At 45.6% G+C, this 18,776-nt stretch overlaps 1 protein-coding gene across 2 annotated transcripts in view; it reads left to right on the top strand.

Annotated features, from left to right (window-relative positions):
* Positions 1-455: 455 nt before the first annotated feature.
* Positions 456-18,776, top strand: part of LOC105942607 (cytochrome P450 3A6-like) — a 79,288-nt gene continuing 60,967 nt past the window's right edge. The window contains exons 1-3 of one of the 2 annotated variants that reach the window (XM_058680836.1): positions 456-526; positions 8,782-8,875; positions 15,032-15,084. In XM_058680836.1, coding sequence (XP_058536819.1) covers positions 456-526; positions 8,782-8,875; positions 15,032-15,084 — 218 coding nt within the window. Of the gene's footprint in view, positions 527-8,781; positions 8,882-15,031; positions 15,085-18,776 lie in introns of both variants that reach the window. The other variant, XM_058680835.1, reaches the window with a different exon arrangement.

Genomic DNA, 18,776 nt, shown 5'->3' with positions numbered 1-18,776 from the left:
GAGAAAGGTTCATGAGCAAGATGCCTTGGTGTAGGTTGTTTGTGTGAATTTCAGATTATTTAAATTTTGGCAGCTGTAGAGACAGTGATAGTTTGAGGAGATTTGCTACCATAGTTTCACATGTGTTTCTGATGTAACTAGAAAATCAATAACATTTCTTATTTTTTTCAAATTGATTTCACACAGAATATGAGCCTAAGAGATAACCAAGGGGTGTCTAAGATTCTTTGCCAACTACCAAATTGGAGTGAGCCCAGATGGCAAGCAGGGTGAAAGTAAATTTTCTACTCTTGCAGTTCCAGCCACACCTATTTCCTCAGTACATAAATATTCCAGTCACCTTGATTAGATCACAGCTTACAGGGCAGAGTAGCTGTGCACGCACAGCCCAGAAAAGAGCAGCACACACAGCTGCAGAGAACATTCAGAGGAGAGAGCTGCAGCAGCGAGTGGCAATGGACCTGATGCTAGACTTTTCCTTAGAAACCTGGGTTCTGGTGGCTACAAGCCTGGTGCTCCTGTATCTGTGAGTAGCTGTCCATCTGATTTCTCCTGTAGTCTTGGATCTGGAATGGTAATGAGGCTTGCATTGCATTTGTCTATTTTGATGATAAGAGAGGAAGTTGTCCAAAAGCTGAGTGACAGCAATAGGAAGGTAATTCCTGATTTATGTGAGACAGATAATGTGTCCAGTTTCACATTTCTGTATGTTGGAATGCTTAATGGCGTCTGTTTCTGAGAAAAGATGCTGATTGACTCTCAGTTCGACCCATGCTATCTACTTATAATTCGATTGAGATAGGTTATAAAAACATGGTTGCGAAGTGCAATGAGATCCTCAGCCAGGGCCTACACTCCAGAGATTCTGAGGAAAGAAGAGGTTTACTTGCACTGATTTGCAGTAGCTTTGCCTTCTGAGTCTGCATCAGTGCTGGAGGAGTGTGGAAAGTCATTCCCTTGTGCTTGGTTGGCTTTTTTGCTTCTCCCTTCCACTGCACAGGCATCCTAGGTACCGAGCAGTCTAGTGCCTCAGGCTTCAGTGGAGATTCAGAATCTGTTCTTCTGCTCCCCAGTGCTCCCACCCCAGAACTCCGCTTCTCTCAGCTCTCTCCTATGAATTCAGTCCTCAGCCTTGCACTAGGTGAATGGTGATTTTCAGAGAAGGGCATACATGCCAGTAACCCCACAGATTTCTTTCCCTTTTTCTCATAGTTTCTATGAAATTGGCATTTAGTATAGACATTTATTTTCCCTCTGATATTCCTCTTTAAATAAGCCTCAAGAAACCAGAACACCACCAAATCAAATTTATATTTTCTCTTTCATTTTTTTGTTTTTCTTTTAAAATTGTGCATTACTGAGAGGGACCCATGTCCATTTATTAGAGTTCTGCTTAGGGTGAGAGATTGAGGTATGGAGGAATGTGTGCATGACATATGCTTCAATTTTGTTTGTTTTGTCCTGAGTCTGCAGTGGAGTGAGCAGCAGGTTTTATTCCTTGATGTCAGACTACCTGAGATGTTAGGAATGGGGATCAGTCTTTTGATGATGCCTTAGAGAACCACGTTTGAGAAGAATGTCTCAAGGAAGTTATTTCTGTAGTTTTGATACTTTTGAGAAATTGTTGCTTTCTTTACTCCAGTGGAAATTCTGTCCAAGGTCTGATGATTAACAAGGTCCACCTATTGCATACAGAAACCTAGGAACATGTTGCAATGCTTGGCCAGAATTGTCCAACACGTTCTGTTTGCCATGCTCAGATGAGTCATTTGATATCCACTACTGGCCTAGAGCAACTTACTGTCATGACACAGGCATGCATCTGGACATGCTGTCAACCATACAGGCATCAACAACTGAAGCAGCCCAGTCCCAACACATGTTCCCCAAAGCTGCACCACATATCCTGTGATTTTCCTTGAGGCCTGCTTCTGAATCTAGTAGTTTCTTTGGGTTCTCTAAGAAACCTCACTTGGAGTAACTCATTCTTGATTCTTGACTTTCAGTGAAGGTCAGGTGTGTTATGTCACTTATTGCAACCAACACATGAACCAGTGCATGCAACTGCTTGATCAGTTCCCCCGAAGACCCCAACAAGGACAGCTCTTAGCCCTGGTTTTTGCCATCTTCTGCTGCAGCCTAGCCCTGCTCAGTCCACATTATATCTGTTTCTCATGAACACCTGTGGGTGCTGTGGCTTAGCTCAGCCTGCCTCACTTAAAGACCCAGCCCTGACATGCTGCCAAGTGTCATCACTGTCTTGTCCAGCCTGGCCCACTTTCAGCCCTGGTTCTTGTGTTCACCAGCAATAGATACAGCCTAGCAGGTGAGTGGCCATAATTCATAAGCAAGGGATGTTCACAGCACCGAATCATATGCCATCCAGAAGGTTTTGCAGTTCAGCCTAACACAACTCATAAACAGTACAGGCACATGTTAGCTTGTGTAGCAGTCCAACTCTGCCCAGCCCAATTCCAGATGAGTTCACCCACAGTCCCAGTTCTCATACACTCCAACAGAGGCAGCAGGTAAGCAAGGGAGGCCCTGAATTTCTCCACTGGACTTGCTCCCAGCCTTCAGAATTTTGTGTGCCATCAGGTGCTGTAGTGCAGTCTAAAATTGCCTTCCTCAAATTTCAGCATTCACCAGCAAGTGCTGCAACCTGGCTCAGCCTGCCGATCCCCAACCCAAGATCCCACTGACAGTGGAACAACCTAGCCCACACACAGCCTTCACATGGGCTGGCAGGCATTGCAGTCCAACCCAACTTGGCTTGCACCCTGTCTTGCCTTTCAATTGTGCCAGTGTGTGCTATAAACTAACACTGCCTGGACCACCCACTGTCCCGGCTCACATGTATGCCAATCTGTGCTTCAGCCCATCCTGGTCTAGCCTGTTTACAACACCAGCTCTTGTGCTCACCAGCAGGATCTGTGCCCAGCATGGATGTTTCCCATGTTACCCTGCCAGGCATGCTCCTAGCAATAGTTCGTTCATATATTGGCAGGTGTTGCTACCCAGACTGGCATGGTTAGACTCAGTCCTGGCTCTCACTAGTGGGTACTTTGGCCTAACCCAACTGGCCTGAATTTTTTCTGGTTCATAGCAATGGGTACTACAACCTAACGCAGCCTGGTCCACTCCCAAACCAAGCTCTCTTGTGACGCAGCAGGTGCTGTAGCCTAGCTCTGCCTGTCCCATACCCATTCTGTCTCTCCTGAGTACCAGTGACTGATGGAGTGCAGCCCAGTTCAGCCTGTCCAAACCCAATCAGTACATGTTGATGGATGATGGGGCCTTGCCCAGCATGGTCCACCCACAGCCCTGATTGTCATATTTACCACTGAGAGTTACAATCCAGATGAGAAGTCCTGAGAGTTACCCTACTATTCCTGGGTGTTCTGTGTTAGCGAAGATTGTGGGTGTTTCAATTCAACCAGTCATGGCCTCTCCATAGTCTCAGCTCCCACTGGCAGGTGTTGTAGCCAGCCCAGCTGGATGACCCATACTCTGTACTGGCTCCTGTGTGTTGCAGCAGGATCTGTGGCCTGGCCCAGCCTGACCTCTCCCCAGACATTGGCAGACACAAATGCTGACAAATGCTGCAGACTTACCTGACCTGGCCTGCCCTGAACCCTGACACTTGTGCTCCCAAGTGGAATCTGCAGTTGAAAAGAAACATTCCCTAACTTCCACTCCCAGACCAGCTCCCAGCTCCAGATTTTATGTGTACCCTACTTGCCATCATCTGCTCTTAGTGCTGGTCCTTGCATGTACTGGTAAGTGATGCAGAATGGCATTTTATAGCATCTCCCAGTCCCAGCTCCCACAAGAGTCATTTAGATTCCTTTCAGGTGAGTTATGTGGTCCAGCCTGGCTTGGCCCTTCACTGCCCCCAAGCTGCAGATGCTGTAGTCCCACAGAGGTGAGCCCATATGTTCCCTAAAGAATCTAGTCCCAGATCTGATTTCCTTACATTCTATTGTGTTCTGTAGTTGAGCCAGATGCGTAGCAACTCCTTCTGCACTACAAGCAGATGGGCACGGTGACCTAGCCTAGCCAGTCATATTCCCCAGCCACAGCTTTTGGGAGTGCCAGCAGGTGGTGGACAAAGCCATTTAACCCAGCCTGAATCTCTCATGTGTCAGTGCCTTGGCCTTATGCAGAAGTGCCCTACTGTTTTCCCCATTCCTAAACCACTGTATTGGTTCCCTCACCTACCTGCAAGTTCAGTGGTCTGGAGGGTGGAAGACCCCAGAAGTCATTCCTTCCTTGTCAAAATGCACTCAGCAGTTCCTCTTTCCCAAACCAACCACAATGCTGCCTGCCATACAGAGACCAGAGTGATGTATGCCTGCTGGGAATCCTCTGTATTCTTCACTAATCATGAGAAAAAGTCAGAAATTTTCCTGGCCTGCCAGTATAGGTAACACAGATTTGGCATTAGCCAGGCCCAAATCTCTGCAAGCCACTTGTATTTTTTTTCCTCAGCAGTGCAACACTTGCCCAGGTACAAGGCAACCTATGCAGGAGCATGGACTTGGGATCCATTTTCAAGTGTTCCCCTACCTAATCAGTTCTCACACAAGAGCATGAACCAAAACCGTCTAGGACATCCAAGAGAGGAATTGGATTTTATGGTAAGATTCCTTGTCTCACAGAGCAGTTGAGAAACAGGGTTCATTTGGATTGAGTATGGGAGAGGCATCATTCATGTCACATTTGACCTCTACTTCTTTTATACATCTGTGGGGATTCGTGAATCTTACTGAATCAAAAATAAAAGCTGCAAATCTTGACACTTGAAATAAGGTTTAGGAATTCTTGTGGTAAATACTTAACTTTCTGATGATATTAGAGTTTCACTTTGTTTACATAGTGTTATTGTTTTTGTGTGTTTGTTTTGTTGTGGTTTTTTTTTTTTTTTGACAATAGGAAGCCAACGATTCCCCAACCTACACTATACTTTTATGTTGTCTAGTGTAAACCTACTATTCCTTTTTTAAGATTTATTTTTATTTATAAGGCAGAGTCAACAGTTTTAAGGAGGTACAGGGTTTCCTAGCACCTGCTTTTTCATTCCCAAATGGTCATAGTGACTGAAAGTGAGCTGTTTTGAAGCCTGGATCCTGGAGCTTCTTGTAGGTCTCCCATGCTGATGCAGGTTGCAAGAACTTGAAAATCCTTCACTTTTTCTTTATTATTTTTTTTTAAAGATTGGTTCATTTTATTACAGCCAGATATACAGAGAGGAGGAGAGACAGTGAGGAAGATCTTCCATCCGATGTTTCACTCCCCAAGTGAGCCGCAATGGGCCGATGCGCGCCGATCCAAAGCCGGGAACCTGGAACCTCTTCCGGGTCTCCCACGTGGGTGCAGTGTCCCAATGCATTGGGCCATCCTCAACTGCTTTCCCAGGCCACAAGCAGGGAGCTGGATGGGAAGTGGAGCTGCCGGGATTAGAACCGGCACCCATATGGGATCCAGGGGCTTTCAAGGCTAGGACTTTAGCCACTAGGCCATGCCACCGGGCCCAATCCTTCACTTTTTCAAGTCAAATACAGAAAGGTGGATATGAACTAGTGAACCTTTACATGAACTGCTCCCATATGGGATGCCTGCTCCAGAGGCTCATGACTAAACTTCTACTCAACTGTGCTGTCTCCTGAACTTATGAATAACATAGTGTCTCCCTACAGAGCTGGTGACAGAATAAATTATTTTCTCAATTTCATTTGAGAGGTTATGTGACAGACGGAAAGATTAGAGATTATATGCATATATTATATACATTTTATGTATAATAAAAAGGTTTATTACACATGAATAATGAAAGATTACAGAGAGAGTGAATTCAAAGAGAAAAAGATTTTTCATCTGTTTGTTGATTCAACAAGTAGCCTCAACAGCTGGTCTGACGCCAGAAGCCAGAACTTTTTTGAGTGTTCTATTTGAGTTGCAGGGGCCCAAGCACTTGGATGACTTTGCTTTACTTTACCAAACCATTATATGGAACTGGACTGGAAGTGGAGAAGCCAAGACTTGAACTAATGTTTTAATAGGATGCTGGCACTGGAACATAGTAGAAAAAAATAATTTCTTTGCTATTGTGGCAATAATAAAGCATGCAATGGAGTGGGAATAAGCAAAGCCCTTCAGCCCTGCAGAATTTGGCACCTGGTGTGTTACTTTCAATATTTGTCCTACTGGAGGGATCGCAATGCCCTATTGTAATAGCTTGGGGTGTCTGGCAATCAAATGCATGAGTGTTCATGCAATTTTTCAGTTTTATGAAATCCCATAAGAGCTACTGAGTTGACAATTTTGGTACCCTATCCTGCCCTAAAGACTAATATCTCAACAGGCTATTAGATCATAATTCACATCATATAAAACATGTCATATGTATTCCATAATGTATGCACCTGTTACTGTGAAGAAGAGTGGAAGACTTGTTGCTAATAGAGTGGCTGTATACGTGAAATCATTTGTAAAAAGTTTATACTTTAGTAACGCTTTCTAAATTTCCCACCATGTGGCCATCCATGTGGATTTTGCAGCTTCAGCCTTAAAGTGGTTTCCACTTCTGCTTCTCTTCCTCTGGTCTGCTATCTCAGTGTCACTGTAGTGAGCATTAACAAGGATCCAGGACCTCAAATATTGGAGTCTATATATGACAGTAAAACCAGGTTACAGGTATGTATGGCCTGACGTGCATTGGCCTCCATGGTTTTGGTTCAGAAATGGTTGAAAGGCAGAAGAAAGAAAATTGGTGCTTTGTGACTGAACATCTTGAAAAGAGTGAATGTGCCTGGTGTCGTGTTTATAAGGTGAGTATCAGCAGTTGTAATTGTGGTTTTCATGAGAGAAGGCATGGCTTGGGTATGAATCCTTGAGTGTTAGTTAAGGGAAGATATGCATACTCACATATTCCCAAGTTCAGATCAGCTAGATTGTGTTAAGAAAATATTTACATTGGCCCTGGCATGATAGCGTAGAGTTTAAGGTCCTCACCTTGAATGCACCGGGATCCCATATGGGCACCAGCTCTAATCCCAGCAGCTTCACTTCCCATCCAGCTCCCTGCTTGTGGCCTGGTAAAGCAGTCGAGAATGGCCCAAAGCCATGGAACTCTGCATCCACATGGGAGACCTGGAGGAGTTTCCTGTCTCCTGGCTTCAGATCTGCACAACACTGGCTGTTGTGGTCAATTGGGGAGTGAAGCATTGGAAGACCTTCCTCACTGTCTCTCCTCCTCTCTGCATATCTGTCTTTCCAATAAAATAAATAAATCTTCTTTTTACTTTTTTTATTTTAAAAATTAATTACATTGCATTATGTGACACAGTTTCATTGGCTCTGGGATTCCCCTGTGCCCGTGCTCTCCCCCCATGGTGGATTCCTCCACCTTGTTGCAGTATTGTAGTTCAAATTCAGTCAAGATTCTTTCATTGCAAGCATATACCAAGCATAGAGTCCGGCATCTCATTGTCCAGATAAATTCATCGGTTTCTTGGGGAGACCATCTCTGGTCTGAAGGTAGAGCTAGCAGAATATCATCCTGATCAATTAAAAGCCCAAACACAACATCAACAATGATTTATAACACTATGGAATTAATTGACATGGTATTGAGTAACCAATATGTTAAAAAATGCAAGTTCTTAACCACATGCTGTGACTGCTTCATTGACATTTCAATTTTAGTTTGTATACAACCAGCTTCTATACACCTTTAAATGGCAACAAGGTGCTATTCAGCTGTCTTGTGTCTATTTTCACTTTATTATTTAGTAGTTTATAGTGTTGAAGCATAATTTTGTTGAACCTGGCAGCTTTTAGGGTTATAAAACTGACTTATAAGTCTAACAAGGCATATGTCAAAAGTTTAGGTGCAGTAGAGTTTTAGGAGGGGTGTGCAGAGAAATCTTCAATACCCTAGTGAGGAGTAACTAATCATTTGTGTCCTACCTAGTAAGGTATATGTAAATCAATGCAATAAATAAATATTAAAAAAGAATAGAAAAGAAAATACTTACATTGCTGAAAATTGCTCATATTTTTGATGCCCAATGAAACCTGCAAACACAACTTTAATTTTGTTGAAATGGGGATACCAATAATTCATTTTGAGTAGTTTTCTCCCTGTTCGTATCTTACATATAGGGCAGTACCCCCAAACATGAATTCAAACAAAAATCTATATATTAAATATGTAATATCTATTATTTATATAAAATTAAAAAAATATATATATATATATGGTGTGAAGGCAGATTTAAGAAGCGCCATGCCCTAAATAGGATATGGGTTATAGAAACAGAATGTAAAGCCTAAAATTGAAAGCAACCTGCAAGAGTAATGATATCACAGACTCTTAGTGACTCCCATCTTTGTTGGAGGCAGTTATGCAACAACTTGTACTCAGAGCAAAGAAAAATTATTTTCCCCAGTTTGGACCCAGAACAGGAATCTTCACTGTGTTTGAGTGAATGACATAACTTGCGGGCATTCCAGCCTGAACCTCTCAGTATCATTGTCATTTGGGGGAGATTTTCAGGGACTCAGTCCAGGATTGGGGCTTTGAAGACTTCAGAGTCTTTATCAAGTCATTACGACTTCTTGGTGGAGTTGTTGTAATTAGGAAGTAGATAACGAGATCTGCTGTTAATCATTTGGCTATGTGTTACCTCCCTAGCTTGTCTATTCTGGTATCTGAGCAGATGTCAACTACAAAAAAAGCTATCACACCTGTGACGTGATTCCTCCTTGACTTTACAGATATGGCACCTCTACACATGGCCTTTTTAAGAAGCTGGGAATTCCTGGGCCAACACCTCTACCTTTCCTGGGGACGCTCATGGGTTACCGCAAGGTGAGTGTCATTTGAACTGTTGTTTTTCTTCACATATTTGCATAGACTGTTGTGGTTTATGAAATGAAGTTCTCCACAGGGGACATGCTATTTTTTTTTGACAATCTTTACATAATTAGGGTAAAAACCTTCAAAACCTACAAGAAGATGAGTAAGACAATTAGCTCCGTATTGTTTCCTTCATACATCTGATGTAAAAGGGAATTTTAAGGCAGAAGCCCCACCCAGTCTCCCTCTCACCCCAGGTCCCTGATGTGGGGCATGCTCCGAGGATCTTTCTCAAGTGGTTTTGATAGTTCAACAGTTATGAATTGCTGCCAATCTCGCCACTCCAAGCATGATGAAGTCGTTGAAGAATCCACTGATTGACTTGGTCCATTTGGAGTCTCCATTTGCCCAGTTTTTCGCTGCAAACTCATAGCTGAGGTGGTTAACTTATTCTGTCCTCAATCTTTTCATGGTTAGGGTTCTGAGTCCAGCAGTTCAAGTGGAGGGATCCCCAAAGAAACTTTGCCTGAGTTGTTCCCAGACCAGATTCCTGTATGTACTAGCAAGTCCAGGGCCAGGCACAGTCCATTTCCACAATCAGCTGGTGGTTGCAACTGCTGGGTTGGTTCCGTTTTCAGCCCTGTCTTCCACTGAAACCAATGGGTGCTGCAGTCCAGCCTGGTTCTGCCCAGCACTACTCGGCCCTCTCACACAGACCAGTGTGGCCTGAAGCCTAGTCAGAGCGACCCACAATAAATCCCAAAAGGCCCACCCCCTACCCTGGCTTGCCAGTATGTGTAGCAGACCAGTCCAGAATGTCCCACATCCCATTCGGCAATTGTACATGTCAATGGATTTTGCAGCTTAGTTCCATTTAACCAGCTCAAATATCCAGCCCTCACGGATGTTGTTGGCTGTCTCTGTCTAGCCACCTGTTCCTGTTCTGGTTTGTGTGCCTTTCCGTGGGGGTGGTAACCCAAGAGGGAGGAGCCCTCTATTTCCCTCCCAGGCCACTCACACTCCCGGATTATGTACTCTCCAGGTGGTTCTGTGGCTTAACTTGACAGAATTAGCCCTCAGTGTCAGCTACTGCTGTGGCTAAGTCCAAACAACCCTCACCCACTCTAATTGCAGATTACACCAGTAGGATCAATCAGCCAGCCTGGTTTTTCCCTGATCCAGTCCACATGAGACCCACAAGTGTTGTAGCCTAGCCTAGTCTGGTCTGCCCCCATCCCACCTCACGCTCTCCAGTGGGAGTAGCTGTCCAACAAGGGAACCACCCCTTATTCCCCTGCCGGCTCTTCCCCCTCCCTTCTTGGTTGTCACATGTGCTGTTGGGCGCTGTGGTCACATCTGGCACAGGCAACCTCACCTTGGCTTTCTGTGTTGTGTACTGCTTTTGTTGCAACCAAACCTGGCTTGACGCACACTGTTCTGGCATCTGGATTAGCCAGTGGATGACGCGAATTGATTCAGCCTGATCTGCACCCAACCCTTGCCAAATGTATGCCAGTGGGATAATTTCCATAGCCTGTTCTGGGCTGCTTCCTTTCATGCGTCTTGTGTTACCTGCAGGGTCTGTGTCCCGCCAGAGGAGTTACCCAGGCTCCTCCATCAGAACCCCTCAGAATGTCAGCTTTAGTGCACACCAGTGGGTCCACGAGCCAGCACCATTCAGTTCACCTCCTGTCCTAGTAGGAATAGTGGCTTTTCCTGACTGGCCCTCAACCCAATCTGGCTCTTACTGTTGGATGATTCAGCCCAGCCATGGATCACCCATACAGCTCCTACATGGCTCAGTAGTGGCTGAGACCCAGCCTAGTCCATCCCACATCTACCCTGGTCCTCCAGAACACCCGAAGGTGTTGCAGTCTGGCCTGGCCCATTGCGTCTAGTCCACACTTGTGCCAATGAGGACTGCAACTGTATCCTGACCAGAACACAGCCTCTCTTCCAGTCCATGTGCCCCTTGGTGGGCACCTCAACCCAGCTAGGGTGTTGCCTTAGCTCCCCAACTGGTCCTGTTCCCAGCCATAGATGGTTGCTCTGACTCAGCTTGGTGCTGCCCCTCACCTGTCCCAACCCTTGCCTTAGACACTGTGGCTTAATGTCAGTGGCTCACGTAGACCAGTAGGTGGAAGAACCTAGCTCGGTATGTCTGTGCTCCATCCTGGTTTCTGACTTTACATATGGGCAAAGGTTTGCTCAGTTTTGCCCAGTATGCCCATTCCATTGCCATTTCATACATTGACCAGTTGTTGGAGTGACTTTGCCCGGCTTGTCCGACCTCCAAATATGAACCACGAGTTCACCAGTTGAACTATGACCCACCGGGGGAGTTTCCCAAGTTCCTCCACTACATCCCCTCCCAGACCTAGTTCTCATACATGCTATTGGGTTTTAGGCCAGTGCCCGGCATAGTCTGGCCTTCCTTTTGGCCTTGCATGAGCTGGTGAACATTGCAGCCCAGCCCACCCCACACCCTATTCAGAATGCACATTCGGGTTCCACTGCCTTGACCAGTCCAGACTGTTGTCAGTTCTTTAATCTGTGATTGATGACAGGCTCCTTGGTCACACCTAGTTTAGTCCATCACCACTCCATCTCTTGAACTAACCCATGGGGTTAGAATTTACATATGGTTTTGTCCACACCTCCCCCACAGAATCTTCCCCCTGATATGGTTCTCAAGCGTGTTTGTTAATGTCATGGCCCTGTCTAATGTGACCAATCTCCACTGGGTCTGTTCTGTTTCCAGCCCTGTCATATACTTGAACCAATGGGTATTGTGTTCCAACTCGATCCTGCCCACTTCTTACTCCATCCTGATGCAAACCAGTGGGAGCTACAGCCTAGTTGGGCGTCTCCCTATAGCCCCCCACCAGGCCTGCTCCGTTCCCTAGTTCCCATGCATGCCAGTATGTACCACAGGCTTGTTCAGTCTGCCCCACATCCCATTAAGCTCTGGTACTTGTCAATGGACATTGAAGCCTGGTTCAACTCAACTAACCTACTATCCAGCCCACACACATACTGGCAGGTGCCTTTCTGTCTAGCCACCCCTGCCCCTGTCCTGGTTTTCATGCTCTTCAGTGGGAGTAGCTAACCATGAAGGAGGTGCCCACTATCTGTCTACTAGGCCACTCCAACTTCTGGATTATGCACTCTCCAGGTGGTTCTAACATTTAACTTAACAGAATTGGCGCTCGGTGCCAGCCTCTGCCATCTCATGTGGCAAAGCCCAACCAACCCTCACACACTCTAATTTCCTGATTTCTATTCTTTTCTGTGAGTTGAAGATTGCTTGACCCTACCCAGTCCACCCCCTTCTGGTTGCATCTCGGTCCACCCACATCCTATTTTAGGATGCACCTTCGGGTGGTGCTGCCTTGACCTGCCAGATTGCCATCAATTTCTTTACCCATAAGTGATGGCAGGTGCCATGGTCACTCCTAGCTTAGCCCATCGCCACCCCAGCTCACGAGCTAGCCTGTGGGACTTGTATTTCCATAGGATTGGGCCCACCATTCCCCCATAGAGTTTACCCCTCGACTAAATTCTCTCACTCACTAGTTGGTGTCTTGACCCTGCCAAATGTGACCAGTCCACTATTCCACCACCCAGTCAAGTAATTGTACCTAGCCCTGCCAGACAGGCCCCCATCCACAGCTTTGGTGTGGACTGGTGTGTGGCATTCAGTGATGCTTTATGCTAACAACCCATCTCAGGATTCCTAATTTGGCTGGTGAATCAGTCTGGCCCAAATAGATCTTTTGCATATTCCCCTTGAAATCATCAGGTCTCAGTCCCACTATTGCCCTGAAGTTTCCTGACCATGTTATTGGTAATCACGAAGAATTCGTGTCTCACCTATACTAAAGCTGGCCTTACTCATGGGTGTCCCTAAGCAGCTATTTCATATTGTAAGAACCGCAGAGCTTGCCACTGGGCCACCAGCAGGCAGAGCCTGGCACCAGTTGATGCACTGGCCCCCCAAATCCAAGGACTCAGTCACTGCCTTTCGGTAATGGCCTTGGCCTGAGTCCCCAGCATAGGATCCCGCCCGGCAGGAGCATCCCGCCACAGCCACCACACTGTGGGGAATTGTAAGCTGCCTCCAGCCCCAAGATCCAGAATCCTGGAATCCTGACAAGTTTTAGTTTACTAACGTTCTGACATATGTTTGGATCGCGTCCAGGTAATGGAGAAGTTTAGTCTGGGCTGAAAATCCTATTTGCCTCAGTAAAAGAGGGCATTTTGGAGTCTGGTATGGTGGCCATGCAGCTAAAGTGCTTACCTCGAATGCTCCAGGTTCCCATACGGGCTCTGGTTCTAATCCCGGCTGCTCTGTTTCCAATCTAACTGTGTTTGTGGCCTGGGAAAGCAGTTGAGCATGGCCCAAAGCTTTGGGACCCTGCACCCACATGGGAGACCTAGAAGATCTTGTGGATCATGGTTTTGGTTCAGCAACGATCTGGCCATTGTGGTCACTTGGGGAGTGAATCATCAGACACAAGATTTTCATCTCTGTCTATCTTCCTATCTATCTTTCTATCTATCTATCTGTTTGACTTTGTATTAAAAATAAATACATAATTAAATAGGGAATGTTTGTGTTTCATCAACACTCGATGTTCAGCTGTGACTTGATATTTACACTGTGTGAGCATTATGAAGAGAACTTTCAGTTTTCTTTGGCACTTTCTCAGGAACATAAAGCAGAGCTTGGTATTTGGACAATGCAGCATGTGGACACCATGTTGACGCATGAAGCTGTATGCTCAAGATTCCAGTTTTCCTGACTGCAGCAGAGGTCATAATAATGTTTGGTCTCTTCTCCATGCATAGCTTTGAAACTTTAGTTTATTAGGCACATAGCTATTTACAACCAGAATATTGAACGTATTTTATGTGTTTATTTGTTAACAAGTAGTTCGGGGAGAGGAGATTCAGCTTTGATGTGCTGTGTACTCTGCAAATGCCTTCAATATCCATGACTACACTGGTTCAGAATCTCAGAAGTTCAACTGAATCCAGGTCTTCTGAGTAGAATGGAGGTACCCTGTTAGTTGAGCCATCCCTCATTCAGCCTAGGATGTGTAACAGTGGAAATTTAAAGTGAGGAGGCAGGCCCAGATATGTGACACAGATACTCAAATATAAGAGAAGTGACTTAGCTACTATGCTGGAACGCACGTCCATATGCAATTATTATAAGATCCTGGGTCGGGGCACAACTAAGTAGCCTAGCAGTTAAAGACCTTGCCTTGTAGCACAGGAATCCCATATGGGCACTAGTTCTAATATCGGTGGCCCTGCTTCCCTTCAACTCCCTGCTTGTGGCCTGCAAAAGCAGTAGAAGATGGTCCAAATCTTTGGGACCCTGCACCTTTGCAGGAGACCCAGAAGAGGATCCTGGCTCCTGGCTTCGCACTGGCTCAGCTTAGGCCAATGCAATCATTTGGGGAGTCAATCACTGGATGGAAGTTCTTCCTCTGTGTATATATGATTTTGTAATAAGAACAAATATATCTTTAAAAAATAGTATGCTGGGTTCTGTGTGTAAAGGTGATATTTGCTCCTCTTGCCCATACTGTGATCCAAAACTGGAAGGTGAATTCACATGCATTCTTTCACCAATGCATTTTCTTACTCAAAAAACATACCCAAGAGTGACCTACATTTTTGACAACAAAAGAGATTAACTGATGTCTTTAGCTTCTTAATTCTGTCAGAAGTCTAGAAATTTCATGAGATCTAGAGAAGTGAGTGGATGGATCCCTGTGAACCTCACAGCTTTCCTCAAGTCTCAGTTTCCTCAAGTGCTTATGGAGGAAAATAATTGCTGGCTTAGGAGATTTATGGAGATCACAAAGGCCCAGGAAAATTCTTCACAGTGACAAGGGTTGTGTCATATCTGTAGACAAGGCTAAGCCACCGGGTTTCCACAATATTTAGGGAAACTCCAAATTGCCTTTGAATTCTGCACTTCAAATGTCTTCTCTCTTTTTCTCCCAGGTACCTGCAAATTTTGAGATTCTGGATAATTAAAGTATAATAGTATTAAGCTAGTTGTAATTGCATTTTGTTCAGTTTACTTCAAATGGATATCAAGTTTACTCTGTTTACAATAATAATCACATATCCTTTCATTTCCCTTCACAGGGTGTGTGGGATTTGGACATGAAATGTTTTAAAAAATACGGAAATACGTGGGGGTGAGTATTTGGAAAGCTTCCTCATTCTGGTGAGGTACTCACTGTATAAGGGACAACATTAGTTCAGAGCCTTTTGATATAAACTTATCCAGGGTAAAGTTGTAAAGGCTTGTTCTACCAAAGACTGCATATACCCCAGGTGTCAGTGTCTGAATTTGGAGTAAATGTTGTAGGTCATCAACGTTTTCAGCTGTTGTTGACCAAGGGACCCCAATCTGAACAGAGCATGGTTGCTTTATATTTTGGTTGCTTTTGGATCAATAATTGAGTATAATACATTTTTCCATTACATTCTAATATGCGTTTGTGTCTGCGTGATAGCATATCTTCTGTCTGTTGATTCCTTTTATTTATTTTTTGAAGGTTATTTTATTTTTTTATTATATTTTCGACAATCTTTACATAGTTAATTATGGTAAAAAGGTTCAAGGGCTACAGGGAAGTGGGTAAGACTATTATTTCCATATTGTTTCCTTCATGTATCGGAGGTAAAGGGGGTTATTGAAGGAGAGGCCCCACCCAGTTTCCCACCCACACCAAGTCCCGGTTGTGGGGCATGCTCTAAGATACTCACTTAAGTCGTTTTGGTAGTTCACCAGTCATGAATTGCTGCCAGTCTCGCCACGCCAAGCACTATGAGGTCGTTGAACAATCTACTGTTTGATACAGTCCAACATAGAGACTCCATTTGTCCAGTATTTCGCTGCCAACATATAGCTGAGGTGGTTGATTGGCTTGTTCTTTCTTCTTTCTTTTCTTGGTTAGGGTTCTGAGTCTGCCATTTCAATTGGGGAGATCTCCAAAGAAACTTTGTCTGAGGTGTTCCCAGACTAGATTCTTGTTTGTTCTAGCAAGCATAGGGCCCGGCACAGTCCATCACCACCAATCAGCTGGTGGTTGTAGTTGTTGGGTTGGGTCTGTTTTCAGTCCCAACTTGCACTGGAACCAATGTTGCAGTCCAGCCTGGTTCTGCCCAGCACATGCTCGGCTCTCACATAGACCAGTGGGAGCTGCAGCCTAGTTGGAGCGACCCACAATAACCCCCACCAGGCCCGCCCCCTACCCTGGTTTGCAAGTATGTGTAGCAGACTAGTCCAGTCTGTCCCACATCCCATTTGGCTCTCGTACATGTCAATGGATATTGAAGCTTAGTTCCATCAAACCAGCTCAACTATCCAGCCCTCACGGATGTTGTTGAGTGCCTCTCTGTCTAGCCACCTCAGGCCCCGTCCTAGTTTTCATGCCCTCCCACGGGAGGGGCAACCCAAGAGGGGGAACCCACTATTTCCCTCCCCATTCTCTCTCAGTCCCAGTTTATACACTCTCCAGGTGGTTCTGTGGTTAGACTTGACAGAATTAGTCCCCAGTGCCAGCTTCTGCCAACTGATGCTGCAGCTAATCCCAAACAACCCTCACCCACTATAATTTATGCTTGCACCAGCAGGAATAATCAGCCCAGCCAGGCTTTTCCCTGATCTGGTCCACATGCAGCACACAGGTGTTGCAGCCCTGCTTAGTCTGGTCTGTCCCCATCCCAGCCGACGCTCTCCAGTAGGAGTAGCTGTCCAGCGAGGGAACCAGCCCCTTAATACTCTTGCTGGTTCTGCCCCCTCCCTTCCTGGTTCTCACACTTGCTGGTTAGGTGCTGCAGTCACATCCAGTACAGTCAACCTCACCCTGGCATTCCATACTGTGCACTGGTTTTTGTCGCCACCAAACATGGCTCAACCCACACTCTGTTCTGGTGTTCAGATTTTCCAGTGGATGACATGAACTGATTCAGCTGGGTCTGCCCCCGACTCATGCCAAGTGTATGCCTGTGGTAAACTTTTCATTCTTAAGGTGGGGGGCGGCCTGAAACTTCTGCAGGGTGGCGGCGGCAGGAGGTGCCCCTCGGAGGTGGAATTCAGCCAGGGACCCAGGCCAAAGCCATGGCCCTGAGGTGGTGGGCGGGTCCTTAGCTTTGGGCGAGCTCTGAGGTTTTTATGATACGGAATAGCTGCTTGGAGACACCCATGAATAAGGCCAGCTTTAGTGTAGGTGAGACAGGATTCCTGATGCTATCCAGGAACAGGGGCATAAAACTTTAAGGCAACAGTCATAGTTCCCCTTGGCACTAGTGTGGACTGGGACTGGATGCACCAGGCCAGGCCAGACCCCAACACCGTCTGGTGTCCTGGAGGACCAGGGTAGATGTGGGACGGATTAGGCTAGGTCTTAACCCCTACTGAGCCATTTGTGATCCGTATGTGGATATGGACGAGCCATGCCTGGGCTGTAACATCCAACAGCATGAACCAAAATGGGTTGAAAGTCAGCCAAAAAAAAAAAAAAGCCACTGTTCCTGATAGGACAGGAGGTGAACTGAGTAGTACTGGCTCATGGACCCCCTGGTTTGTGCAAAATCTGGCACTGGGAGGGGTTGTGATGGAGGAGCCTGGGCAACACTCTGGCAGGACACAGTCCCTGCAGGTAAGCGCAAGAAGCATGATAGAAACAGCCCAGAATAGGCCATGGAAAGTTTCCCACAGGCATGTTGATTGCTTTTTTTAAACTAATTATTTTGCATTATGTGACAGTTTCATAGGATCTGGGAATCCCCCCACCCCTCTCCCTCCCCTCCCCCTGGTGGATTCCTCCACCTTGATGCAGTATTACAGTTCAAATTCAATCAAGATTCTTTCCTTGCAAACATATACCAAGCATAGAGTCCAGCTACTTATTGTCCAGTTTCTTGGGGAGTTGAACAGTTTCTTGGGGAGACCATTTCTGGTCCGAAGCTAGAGCTTGTACAATATCATCCCAGTCAATTAAGAGTCCCAATATAACATCAGCAGCAATTTGCAACATTATAGAATTGACATGGTTTTGAGTAACCAGTATGTTAAAAAAAAAAAAAAAAAGCAGCAGCAAGTTCTTAACCACAACCTCTGATTAGCTCATTGACATCTCAATTTTAGTTTATATACAGGACCAGCTGCTATATACCTTAAAATGGCTATAAGGTACCATTCAGCTGTCTCGTGTCTATTTCATTTTAGTATTTAGCCATTTGTTGTGTTGAAGTATGATTTGCTGATCTTGGCAGATTTTAGGATAATCTAGACTGGCTCGTAACTCTAACAAGACATTTGTCAACAATTAAGCTGCAGAACATTTTTTTTTTGTGGGGGGGGGTGTGCAGGAAAATCCTCAAAACCGTGGTGAGGAGTAACTAATCTTTCTGTCCCACCCAGCAAGGCATAAGCCAATCCACGCCAGCTCTTTCCTGTCAGATTCCAAGCTCTACTTTTTGTTGTTTGTCTATTTATTTTAGGTTTTTTTTTTTAGTTTATCTGATTGTTTGTTTGCCATGAGGGGTTTTCGGAGCAATCGCGATGGTCATTGCGAGGGAGGTTGGGGGTCCAGAGGTGGAGCCACGCTCGGACCAGAGAAAGCTCTCCTCCCTGGTCCCAAAGGACATTTATTGTTCTTCTGTTTCTGCGGACCGCTCAGGGCTTCTGGTTGTCTTTCCGATGACGTTGGTTTTTGCACGGTAGAGTTTGGACTTCTTCCGTCCCCTGTGGAAGCTCCGGTTGGGGGGTGGGTGACCTCAGAGTACTCGGCCTCCTAGGGCATCCAATTCCCTGTGGCCTCCTTGGCAGTTGGGATATAGTCCTTGTTGCTCATATTAATAGTTTGTGGTGAAGGTC

Source organism: Ochotona princeps, chromosome 24 (genome assembly GCF_030435755.1).
Source record: "Ochotona princeps isolate mOchPri1 chromosome 24, mOchPri1.hap1, whole genome shotgun sequence".
NCBI lineage: Eukaryota > Metazoa > Chordata > Mammalia > Lagomorpha > Ochotonidae > Ochotona > Ochotona princeps.
This window is presented reverse-complemented; position numbering and strand designations above follow the sequence as displayed.